The 13,046-nt window shown below is 43.2% G+C and overlaps 2 protein-coding genes and 1 pseudogene across 4 annotated transcripts in view; all 3 read right to left on the bottom strand.

Moving 5' to 3' along the window:
* The window catches only part of Rpgrip1 (RPGR interacting protein 1), a 116,244-nt gene that overhangs the window by 86,379 nt on the left and 16,819 nt on the right, over positions 1-13,046 (bottom strand). For 2 of the 3 annotated variants that reach the window (XM_045157709.1, XM_045157711.1), the window contains exon 1: positions 597-819. In XM_045157709.1, coding sequence (XP_045013644.1) covers positions 597-819 — 223 coding nt within the window. Of the gene's footprint in view, positions 1-596; positions 820-12,861; positions 12,936-13,046 lie in introns of those variants that run through there. The other variant, XM_045157710.1, reaches the window with a different exon arrangement.
* LOC123462973 lies at positions 8,005-10,208 on the bottom strand (annotated as a pseudogene).
* On the bottom strand, positions 11,578-12,015 carry Asdurf (ASNSD1 upstream open reading frame). Its single transcript, XM_045156011.1, is given in 3 exon segments — positions 11,578-11,754; positions 11,756-11,936; positions 11,978-12,015. Coding segments are annotated over 3 exon segments (282 nt in total). The 3' UTR covers positions 11,578-11,691.

Below are 13,046 nucleotides of genomic sequence, written 5' to 3'. Positions count from 1 at the left end.
GAGGGAAAGTAGTATCATGCCTCCCTTCTGGCTAAATCTAATCTAACTGCCTGTGATTTAAGTCTAGTTATTTATGACCCACCACAAAAAGAAAGAAAGAAAGAAAGAAAAAATAGGATCAGGGCTGGAGAGATGGCTTTGTGATTAAGGCACTTGCCTGTGAAGTGTAAGAACCCAGGTTCAATTCCCCAGTACCCATGTAAGCCAGATGCATGAGTCTGGAGTTCATTCGCAGTGGCTAGGGGCCCTGGTATACCCATTCTCTCTATCTGCCTCTCTCTCTCTAATAAATAAATATTGTTTAAAAAAATAAAAGGAGCCGGCATGGTGGTGCATGCCTTTAATCCCAGTATTCAGGAGGCAGAGGTAGGAGGATTGCTGTGAGTTTGAGGCCACCCTGAGACTACAGAGTGAATTCCAGGTCAGCCTAAGCTAGCGTGAGACCCTACCTCAAAAAAAAGGAGGTAGTTAAAATTAAAAAAAAAATAAGATCAAGAGGGGGGGAATGGTGAATCAAAGATCCAACCCATCTCCCTTCTCCCAAATCAGATGTAGAGGGTGCCACACTTAAGAGGGCTCTTTAAGAACTGACTTACCTTTCTCTCTGAACAGCTGAGGTAAGGCATTCATCCTTCCCTCCAGCTCGGCCTCCAGCAGGCGGTCCTGCAGTGGAGAGAGCGGCTGTGGCAGCGGCTCGTCCAGGTGTTCATTGCTCCAGCGGGGCTGATGACTGCTGTCTAGCAGGCTGAAAATTGGAGGCACGTTGTCAGATGGAGCCTCCAAGGTGTGGGGTATGTCTTTCTTACACAGTTTCAGCATGTCCTGGACTTAGTTCAACATTCATTTCTCTACATGTTTTTTCTGCCTCTGATTTACATGCAACTGTCATCTACCAACTGCCTTGGAACTTCTGGGTTGCATTGAGTTTAGTCAGCATCATTTCTGTTGAAGCCTCAGAGTATCCACCGAGCTAGCACCCCAATAATGCATTTCTTGAAGAATTTCTCCACGATGGTAACTTTCTTTAGGCAAGACACTGTATATTAAGACATGCGCAGTTCTGCTGGATCAAAAATGAGAAACAAGCAGACCAAGGAGGATCCCTACGAGTTCAAGGCCAGCCTAAGACTACAGCGTGAGATCCAGGTCAGCCTGGGCTAGAATGAGACCCAAGTTAAAAAAAAAAAAATCGAGGCCCAGCTAAGACTATATAGTGAATTCCAGGTCAGTCTGGGCTAGAGTGAGACCCTACCTTGAAAAACCAACAACAACAAAAACAAAAACAAAAAAAAAGCTGGGCATGGTGGTGCACACCTTTAATCCCAGCCCTGGGGAGGCAGAGATAGGAGGATCATCATGAATTCAACACCATCCAGAGACTACTTTGCTACATTCAAACTACATAGTGAATTCCAGGGCAGCTTGGGCTAGAGTGAAGCCTTACCTCAAAAATAAATAAATAAATAAATAAATAAATGTGAATGTGGCGGGGGGGGGGGGAGCAAAGCCAGAGGACCCTGGTTCGATTGCCCAGGACCCACATAAACCAGATGCACAAGGGGGCACATGTGTCTGGAGTTTGTTTACAGTGGCTGGAGGCCTTGGTGTGCCCATTCCCTCTCTCTCCCTCTCTGCCTCAAGTAAGTAAATAAATAATTTTTTAAAAAATGGCCCAGAAAGCCAGGCGTCACATGTTCTCTCTCATATGTGGATCCTAGCTACAGATGATTGGGCTTCTGGGTGAGAAGGAAAAAACTCAGTAGCAGAGGCCAGTAAGTTAAAAAGGAGATATGAAGGGAAGAGAAAGGAAAGGAGGAGGGTACTTAATAGGATGGTATTGTATATATGTAAATAGAATGATTGAGATGGGGAGGGGATATGATGGAGAATGGAATTTCAAAGGGGAAAGTGGAGGGGAGGAAGGGTATTCCATGGGATTTTTTATATAATCATGGAAAACTTTAATAAAAACTGACAATAAAATAAAATAAAATAAAATAAAAAGTCATTGAAAGAAATTAAAAAAAAAAAAAGAAATGAGAAACAAAATCCTTCCCCTTACCTCCTTCTCTATTTACCTCTAAAAGCTAATGGCTAGTTCTGATGATAGTTGGCTTTGAACTAGATTATTTTTATTTATTTTATTAAATTGTTATCAAATAGAAACTATGTATAGATCCATTGTGTGTTAGTAACATCATATCTCTCCTCTCTGCCCCATTCCACTGAGGACCCTCCTCAGTGGGATTGCTGGTATTCACCATGGGGTTGTGGCTTATGAGATGTGAGAGCGGCGGTCAGTCATTGTGGAGGGGGGCGGGCATGCCTCAATGCCTCTGGTCGTTCTCTTCCACGCTGTGGTTCTTACAGTCTTTCTGCCCCCTTTTCCGCAAAATTAAACTAGATTATGTGTTACTATACTGAAAGGCAAAAACTGAACTTCCACAACTGTACCCTTCATTCTAGCTGTTAGGCAAACTAGTTTTGAGTATAAAACATATATGGCCAGGCCTTGATCATTTATACAAATGAAAAGGTATTCCTGTTAAACAACTGTTTCTGCTTACATTTTTCCTATTATCAGTTTTATAAATAACCTGTGAGCTGGAGTGATGGCTTAGAGGTTAATTAAGATGTTTGTCTGCAAAGCCTAATGACCCAATTTTGATTCCCCAGTACCCAAGTCAGCCAGATGTACAAGGAGGCACATGCATCTGGAGTTCATTTGCAATGGCTAGAGGCCCTGGCAAACCCATTCTTTCTCTAAAATAAATAAATAAAATATTTTTTAAAATAACTTTTTACATAATTATTGAAATCACTTAGGGACTGGTAATGCGGACCAGTTGGTACAGTGCTTGCCTTGCATCCACAAAAGCCCTGGGTTCATTCCTCAGCACACAAACCTGAGATGGCAAGAGAATCATAAGTTCAAGATCACATATATAACCCTCAGCTACATAGTGGATTCAAAGCCAGGTGTGACATGAGAATCTGACTCATGGGTGTGGTAGATCACACCTTTAATCCCTGCACTCAGATAAGGAGGATCACTATGAGTTTGAGACCAGCCTGGGCTATAGAGTGAGTTCCAGTTCAGCCTGAGAGTAAGATCCTATTTCAAAACACCAAAAAAGCTGGGCATGGTGGTCCATGCCTTTAATCCCAGCACTTGGGAGGCAGAGGTAGGAGGATCACTTTGAGGCCAAGCCTGGAACTACATAGTGAGTTCCAGGTCAGCCTGAGCTAGAGCGAGACCCTACCTTGGGAAAAAACAAACAAAATACCAAAAGAAAAAGAAGAAAGGAAGGAAGGCAGGTAGGTAAGGTAGGTACATGAGCCACTTTGTGCATCTGGCATTACATAGGTACTGGGGAAACAAACCTAAGTTGTTAGGCTTTGCTGGCAAGGGCCTTAATTGCTGAACCATCTCTCCAGCCCTAAACTTGTATTTTCTTTAAGCAATACAGTGATACGTTTACCTCATTTAAATTTTTTTTGTTTAATTTTTATTTATTTGAGAATGACAGACAAAGAGAGAAAGAGGCAGATAGAGAGAAAAAATGGGCACGCCAGGGCCTCCAGCCACTGCAAAAGAACTCCAGACACTTGCTCCCCCTTGTGCATCTGGCTAACTTGGGTCCTGGGGAATGGAGCCTTGAACCAGGGTCCTTATGCTTCACAGGCAAGTGCTTAACCACTAAGCCATTTCTCTAGCCCCATTTACCTCATTTTTATTTTTTAGTTTTCCACTCTAGTCCAGGTTAGATTCACTATGTGGTCACATGGTGGCCTCCAACTCACAGCAGTCTTCCTACCCCTGTCTCTCCCAAGTGCTGGGATTAAAGGTGTATGCCACCACACCCAGCCCATTTGCCTCATGTTTTTTTTTGGTCTGTTTGTACAGTATGCATGGCGTGGTATGTGATATGATGTGTGTGTGTGTGTGTGTGTGTGTGTGTGTGTGTTATATGCAAATCAGAGTAGAGATGTGTGTACCCTTTGTGCTTATGTATGGAGTACAGAAGAGAACATTGAATGCCCTCTACTCACTCATCTGCCTATTTTCTTTTCTTTTCTTTTTGGATTTTGAGATAGGGTCTCATTCTAGCTCAGGCTGACCTGGAATTAACTATGTAGTCTCAGGGTGGCCTCAAACTCAAGGCAATCCTCCTACCTCTGCCTCCCAAGTGCTGGGATTAAAGGCATGCACCACCATGCCCAGCTAATATTCTTTTTTTTTTTTTGGTTTTCGAGGTAGGGTCTCACTCTAGCCCAGGCTGACCTGGAATTCACTATGGAGTCTCAGGGTGGCCTTGAACTCATGGCGAGCCTCCTACCTCTGCCTCCCGAGTGCTGGGATTAAAGGCGTGTGCCACCACGCCCAGCTCTAATATTCTGTTTAAAAATATTTTTATTTTTACTTATTTGAGAGAGTGAGGCAGAGAGAGAGTGAGAGAGAGAGAAAGAAAGAAAATGGGTGTGCCAAGGCATCCAGTCACTGCAAACGAACTCCAGACACATGTACCATCTTGGTCATCTGTTTTACATGGGTCCTGAGGAATCGAACCTGGGTCCTTTGGCTTTGCAGACAAACACCTTAACCACTAAGCAATCTGTCCAGCCCATTAATCAATATTCTTATCACTGATTTGTTCACATGCATATGTAACACACCACTTTCTAATTTTAGCTTGGCTGCCACACCAGGGCCTCATGAGGAAAAACAATGTGAAGGGATGGAGATTATGACATGAATGGGAGAAATCTTGTTGCAGATAAAGCCCAAGACTAAGAGCTGGGCAGATGCCTCAGTGGTTAAAGGTGATTGCTAGCAAAGCCTGCCAGTCCAGGTTCAAGTTCCCAGTACCAGACACACACAAAGTAGCTCATGCACTTTAAGTTTGTTTGTAATGGCAAGAGGTCCTTGATGTTGCCATTCTCTCTCTCTCTCTCTCTCTCTCTCTCTCTCTCCTCTCTCAAATAAATAAATAAAAATGCTTTGGGCTGGGGTGATGGCTCAGTGGTTGAAAGCACCTGCTTGCAGGGCCTGCTGGCCTAGGTTCAATCCCCAGTGCCCACATGAAACCAGATGCATAGAGTGACACATGCATCTGGTCTTTGCAGTGGCAGGAGGCCCTGGCAGGCCCATTCCCTCTCTCTTTCATCCCGTTCTCTCTCCCAGCTTGCAAATAAAATTTTAAAAAATTAAGCCCAAGACTAATACTCTGAAACACATTGTCGAGAGAAAGTCCCCAGAAGACGATCACATAAAGTGTAAGAGCTGTCCACCCCAACAGATGAATATCTCTCAATTAGAATATAAGGGAAATGAAAAATACACATCCAAAAGTTCATAAATATATAGTAACTGATTCCAAAGACACCAAATAAGGTGAACTGAGGGGGGTTGGAGAGATGGCTGAGTAGTTAAGGCACATGCCTGAGAAGCTTAAGGACCCAGGTTCACTTCTTCAGGTCCCACATTAGCCAGATGCACATGGTAGTGCACGTGTCTGGAGTCTATTGGCAGTGGCTAGAGGCCCTGGCGTGCCCATTCTCCCTCTATCTCTCTCTCTCTCCCTTCCTCTCTCTGTCTCTAATAAATAAATAAATGAAAATAAATCTTAAAAGATCCATATAAGCCAGATGCCCAAGGGGGCACATGCATCTGGAGTTCGTTTGCAGTGGCTGAAGGGCCTGACATGCCCATTCTCTCTCTCTCCCTCTCTCAAATAAATAAATAAATAAATAAAATATAGTTTTTTAAAAAGAGGAAGACAGGGCTGGAGGGATGGCTTAGTGGTTAATTCGTTTGCCTGCAAAGCCAAAGGACCCAGGTTCAATTGGATCCAAGTTAGCCAGATGCACAAGGGGCGCATGAGTCTGGAGTTCATTTGCAGTGGTTGGAGGCCCTGGCACGCCCATTCTCTCTGTACCTCTCTCTCTCTCTCTCTCTTTCTCTCCCCCTCTTTCTCTGTTACATAAATAATAAAATATTAATAACTGGGAGGCAGAAGTAGGAGGATCACCGTGAGTTTGAGGCCACCCTGAGACTCCATAGTGAATTCCAGGTCAGCCTGGGCTAGAGTGAGACCCTACCTTGAAAAACCAAAAAATAAAAAATAAATAAAATAAAAAATAAATAAAATAAAATATTAATAAAAAAAGAGGAAGATAGCCGGGCATGGTGGTGCCTTTAACCCCAGCACTTGGGAGGCAAAGGTAAGAGGATCACCATGAGTTTGAGGCCAGCCTGAGACTACATAGTGAATTTCAGGTTAGCCTGGACTAGAGTGAAACCTTACCTCTAAAAACAAAACAAAAACAAAAACAGAAACAAAAAAAGAGGAAGACGAATTGTGGAGCAAAGAATTAAAAAACATTGCTTTTAAAAGAGCTCAGTGGGTAAAGGCACTTGCTTGCAAAGCCTGAGAGCCCAGAATTCATTCCCCAATGCCCACAAAGTGACGCATGCATCTGGAGTTCATTTGCAGTGGCAGGAGGCCCTGGCATGCCCATTACACTCTGTCACACACGCTCTATCTCTTGTTTTCTCTCTCAAATAAAAGGAACAGGGCTGGAAAGATGGCTTATCAGTTAAGACACTTTACCTGCAAAGCCAAAAGGCCCAGGTTTGATTCCCCTGGACCCATGTACGCCAGATGAACAAGGTGGTGGATGCATCTACAATTTGTTTGTAATTGCTGAAGGCCCTGGTGTGCCTGTTTTCTATCTACCTCTTTCTTTCTCTCTCTCTCACTCTCAAATAAATAAAATTAAAATAATGGAGAAAGTAGACACTCTTGTCTAAAAATGTACATTTATATATTGTTAATATTTTATTTAATTTTAATTTTTTTTTGAGGTAGGGTCTCACTCAAGCTCAGGCTGACCTGGAATTCACTATGTAGTCTCAGAGTGGTCTCAAACTCAAAGTGATCCTCCTACCTCTGCTTCCCCAAGGGCTGGGATTAAAAGCATGGGCCACCACAACCGGCTTTTATTTTTATTTATTTATTTGACAAAGAGAGAGAGAGAGAGAGAGAATAAAAAAATGGGCGTGCCAGGGCCTCCAGCCACTGCAAACAAACTTCAGACACATGTGCCACCTTGTGCATCTGGCTAACGTGGGTCCTGGGGAATCGAACCTGGGTCCTTTGGCTTTACAGGCAAGTGCCTTAACTGCTAAGCCATCCCTCTAGCCCTATTTTTTTTTTTTAAGTGATGTAAGTTAGTATGGTCACTATGAAACACAGTATGGAGGTTTCTCCAAACATTAAAATTAGAATCTACCATATGATCCAGCTATCTCATTTCTATGTATAGATCAGAAGATGAAGTTACCAGGCATGGTGGTGCAAGGGGAAGCAGGGAGAGAGTAAAAGGGTGGGTGTACATGATCAATGAATGATATATCCATGTTTGGAAATGTCACAGCAAATCTCATTGGTACAACTGTGCTAATTATAAGCTAAAATGTACCAAAAAGAAAAACTCTTTAATCCCAGCACTCGGGAGGCAGAGATAGGAGGATTGCTATGAATTCAAGGCCACCCTGAGACTACATAGTGAATTCCAGGTCAGATTGAGCTAGAGTGAGACCTACCTTGGAAAACCTATATATATTCTTATCATAAGATATCTTTGCATAAATATAAGAGGAATGCTTAGTTTTGAATCCAAAAAATATAAGTTTTAGTACCCAAAATATACATATTTAACTTTTAAAAATATTATTTATTTATTTGAGAGAGAGAGATAGAGGGAGAGAGAGAGAATGAGCACACCAGGGCCTCCAGCCACTGCAAGCAAACTCCAGACACATGTGCCCCTTGTGCATCTGGCTTACATGGGTCCTGGGGAATCAAACCTGGGTCCTTTGGCTTCACAGGCAAACGCCTTAATGGCTAAGCCATCTCTCCAGCCCTTAACTTTTTTTTTTTTTTTAAAAAACAGCAGTCTTTTATTTTAGGTAACTGTCATTCAGTAGGTATTGTTTCATTGTGAAATCATACTATGACTTAATCTTCTTTCTAAGGGAAGACTTGGAGCCTTTCACATTTATCAGATTCTTTTTCAGTGTTGTTTTCCATTTTTGCAATTCTGGATCCAAACTGCATGGCCCATTTGGCAGAAGAGCTGAGGCTATGAGGCCAAGCTGTACAGCTACCAGGCATAAAACTAGCTTCTCACCAATTCCACCAGGTAGGGTCAAGTCTGCCTTTTCCCAAACTGGTAGAGAATTTAGGAAGGAGACCACATTTTCATCCAGAAAGAGAAACCTGGCTTCTTTTCCATGATCACCAATTACTCTATCATCATAGTCATGATTTCTAGAAATTCAACCTAGTTTCATTTCTATCTCTTTATTCAATCCCTCCAGTCCAAGTGTCTGAAAGCAGGCATGATGCTGAGAGTTACCTGCAAGTTGCTCGTCTGAAGCAATTCCAGTCGAATTCTCTGCTCTGCTCTGGTACGATTTCACTCCATCCCTTGTCACCAAGCAGCCATTCCTCTGGAAGCAAACCAGACTGCACAGCCAATGCTGTCATCTAAAACTGTGTCCAGGGGCTGAACCAAGTGACGTATCTGAGCTCTTCTCTGTTGTAGTTCTTCAAGAGAAATATTAATCTCAATGAAATTCCAAGTCCAAGAAGAGTTAATAGCTTGCAGTTCCTTTAGCCCCACTTTTCCTGTGATTCTGTCTGGCACATTAGTCTCAGGATGAGCAGCTGCAGCATTCTTAGCGAATTCTCTAGAGGGTGTTTCACAATGACTTGTCTGTTTAATCCTTTTTTCATTAAGACTAGCTGGCCGGATCTCTTCTTTACTTATAAAAGCACATTCAGAAGATCAATGGGTTCACTTGGAGGAATGTGGAGGTCAGCCAGGGTGGCAATCACCATGGAATCAATGCCTCCTGAAAACAGGATCACAACATTTGCTTTCCTATTACACATTTTTGAAACTTCACTGGGTGCCAGGTTTTCATCCATCCCTAGCTACACATAAGACCCGTCTTTCCACGGCAATGCTCAGGACATGAATGAACTGTTCAACTACTTTTTTCTTTGTTTTTTTTTTTTTTTCAAATTTTTATTAACAACTTCCATGATTATAAAAAAATATCCCATGGTAATACCCTCCCTCCTACTCGCTTTCCCCTTTGAAACTCCATTCTCCATCATATTCCCTCCCCATCTCAATCTGTCTCTCTTTTATTTTGATGTCATGATCTTTTCCTCCTGTTATGATGGTCTTGTGTAGGTAGTGTCAGGCACTGTGAGGTCATGGATATCCAGGCATTTTGTGTCTGGGGGGAGCACGTTGTATGGAGTCCTACCCTTCCTTTGGCTCTTACATTCTTTCCACCACCTCTTCTGCAATAGGCCCTGAGCCTTGGAAGGTGTGATAGAGATATTGCAGTACTGAGCACTCCTGTCACTTCTTTCCAGCACCATGATGCCTTCTGAGTCATCCCAAGGACACTGCCTTCTGAAAAGAGAAGATTCTCTACCAAAAGTGAGAGTAGCATTAATATAAGGGCATGAACATTAAGAGAAGTGCTTACTGAGCAGTTTGATAAGCATAGTATATACATTTAGCCAGACATCAGCAGATGTTATACCCCTAGGGCTCATGACTACCCCTGTTGTAAGTTTTCAGTAACAAGGATGTATCCCCTCCCATGGAGCGTGCCTCCAGTCCAATTAGTGGGCAGTTGGTTTCCACCATGATAGACGTGCCACTATTGCACCATTAGCTCATTTAGCCTGGCTGGCCAATTATAAGGCTTGCAGTGTCCACTGTTGAGTATCTTCACTGGTGATTTTTCTTTCTCCCATTGAACTGCATGCAGAATGGCTTCTTCCAGCTTTCTGTCAGCTGGTCTACATGGAGGAGATTATCAGCTCAGTTCCATCAACTACTTTTTTCATGTGTCCATCTGTAAGAAAGGCCTCCAGTGTCTCCCTTATAGGTGGGATACCAGAATGGCTTCTGCAGTGAGTTTCCAATGGGAACATTGGACACTGGGAACATTGGACAATGGGAACATTAAGGGAACAACAAGTTTTTCAAGACAGAGTTTGGCTTCATTTGTTATTATTGAGACAAATGTTGGTATATCTACTAAAACTTCTCCAACATTCTTATACCCATGCCTCCAAGGATATAACTTTAAAACCATGCATCTAGAAATTGCAATAGAATTGAGATCAATTCTGAAAATTACAAATGCTGGCACTTCAAGCCACTGATTTGCCACTCCAAATGTTTGGGTACCAACTGAAGAGAGGCAGAAACCCTTGCCCAGATTATTAAAATGCCAAAGCAAGCTACGGCGACCAAAAAAAAAAAAAAAAAAAAATCCCTACCAAACCATAAGTAATGACTGGAGGCTTAATAATATATGAAAGACCAAGGATGCTGGACTTTTGGGAAAAGTGACAAAATATCAGATTCCTTCCTACAAACAGACCAGTTAACAGAGACTTCCAGTTAAGATGGCAGTGTAGGTACCATGCCAAAGCAGCTTGGTGGGTGTGGGGGAAGCCAAAAAATAACCAGCAAAATACACATTTTTACTAAAAAGTGAGGTGTATAGGAAATTGAAACAGCAGTGGAGAAGTAGGAGAGACCCAGAGCATCCAGAGCCCGCACAGGCCAGCAGAAGCACCTCTGGCAGGTCCACAGGACTGCGCGGCAGTGCACCAGCCAGCTGCCAGGCTCAACTTGAGCCGCAGGAAAATCCAGGTGCGAGGAGCTTCCACTCACACCGCGCTCTCCACAAACTCAAGAAACGTGAAGAGAGAGCGGCAGTGAACAACGGAGGAGCAGATCACAAGGTAGAAGAACACGTGGAACAGCGAGAGAACCAGAGCAGCATCGGCAGCCTCCCCTCCCCCACCGCTTGAGCCCAGCTCCAGCGAACAGAGCAGCGGTCCTGGGACCCGGCCACACCAACTTGAGCCGACAGCGGGACCCAAGCAGGAGCAGAATAACTAGGACCAAAATCATCCCAAAAGGTAACTGGGATTATACCAGGTCAGTACCCGCCTAACAAACCTGGTATATAGCCCTGAACCAGAATTGCTAATTGCACCTTCCATATCAGGATAAATTATATGTTAAATCTGATGGATGGTCAGATTTGCCATTCTTAAATAGGCTGTATTTTGGGCTTGTTATTTGTTGCTTGATTTATAGTGGCTTTGTTTCCTCTTCTGTTATACATTAGGGAAGGGTCTCACCTGGTCACAAGCTGACCAGGAACCCTTAACAGACCAGAAATCTTAACCTCCTTGTTGTCAGGATTAAGGGAGTGGGTGAGGCACCACCCAGCGTAAGGGACAGACAGAGGATCTGGTTGTCAGAAAGACCAGTTAACATAACCTGAGTATCGTTCTCTTCATCTCCAACCTTTACCAAAAACTTTTCCATTCCATAGGAGCACATTGCCCCATTCATCTTCCACAGGCTGGGCTGCCAAAGTACCTCTCAGGTGAACAACATGACCAGGAAATAAGCGCTGGTAGTTAAGGTCAGCTTTGAATAACTGTTTGCTATTATTGGGGCCCTGTCGTTTAAGACTGCACAGTAAGTCTTCCTTTATTTCATTACTGAACCCCTCCACGGAAAAATCTCACAAAACAAAATGCCACACATGGCTATGTGAAATCAGGATGATTACTTCTTGATTTTCACCTTCTCTAAATTTTCGACTTCTTGATATTCTTTTTTTTTTTTTCTTTAGCTTATCTAAGATATTTCCGCTTTCAGAAAGCATTTCCATTCCATCTGCAAGAAAGAATATGTTGCTGTTCTGCTGTTGCCGATATGCCTTCTGATTCTTCTTCAGGTTAGAAAGTTCATCCACAAGTTTTTGTTCTTCAATCCTGTGGCCAAGATCCTCCCTGCACGCTGCCAGGCGCCTGGCTCACCCTGGGCGTCCCACCGCCAGGCATTTCCGCGCCTCACACGCAGAGCAGTGGTCCTTCTCAGACGGCGCATGGGTGCGCACAGGGGCCCACCCTGTATTTAACATTTTAAAAAAATCAAGTTATTTATATTTTTATTTATTTATTTGACAGCAACAGACAGAGAAAGAGGCAGATAGAGAATGGGCACGTCAAGGCCTCCAGCCACTGCAAACAAACTCCAGATGCATGCATGCGCCACCTTGTACATCTGGCTTACATGGGTCCTGAGCCTTGAACCAAGGTCCTTAGGCTTCACAGGCAAGTGCTTAACTGCTAAGCCATCTCTCCAGTCCTGTATTTAACTTTTTAAAAAAATTTTTTTTTGTTCATTTTTTATTTATTTATTTGAGAGCGACAGACATAGAGAAAGACAGATAGAGGGAGGGAGAGAGAATGGGCGCGCCAGGGCTTCCAGCCTCTGCAAACGAACTCCAGACGCGTGCGCCCCCTTGTGCATCTGGCTAACGTGGGACCTTGGGAACTGAGCCTCGAACCGGGGTCCTTAGGCTTCACAGGCAAGCGCTTAACTGCTAAGCCATCTCTCCAGCCCTTGTATTTAACTTTTAATCACCCAATTTATATTTTCATTAATAACTTTGCATACTAGTTTACCAACATATATATCAATACTAGGTATTATTATTATTTTTTGTTTGTTTTTTGACATAGGGTCTCACTCTAGCCCAGGCTGACCTGGAATTTACTATGTAGTCTCAGGGTGGCCTGGAACTCATGGCAATCCTCCTACCTCTGCCTCCTGAGTGCTGGGATTAAAGGTATGTGTCCCCATGCCCAGTTTAGGTATTATGTTTAAAACTTGGAAAAATTATAATTTCTTTTATAGAAATAATGATTTGGGCCCAAACTTGGTACTCACTTTTCTAAGAGTCTGTCATAATTGTCATTCAGCAACATTCGTTCTTTTTCCAAATCTTCAACTCTTTCCTGAAACTAAAAATGACAGTAGTTGCCTTGAGACAGAATTTTAAAATCACTGGGCAGAGCTAGAAAGATGGCTTAGTGGTTAAGGCACTTGCCTGCAGAGCCAAAGGACCGCCAGTT

This window comes from Jaculus jaculus, chromosome 8, assembly GCF_020740685.1.
Source record: "Jaculus jaculus isolate mJacJac1 chromosome 8, mJacJac1.mat.Y.cur, whole genome shotgun sequence".
NCBI lineage: Eukaryota > Metazoa > Chordata > Mammalia > Rodentia > Dipodidae > Jaculus > Jaculus jaculus.
This window is presented reverse-complemented; position numbering and strand designations above follow the sequence as displayed.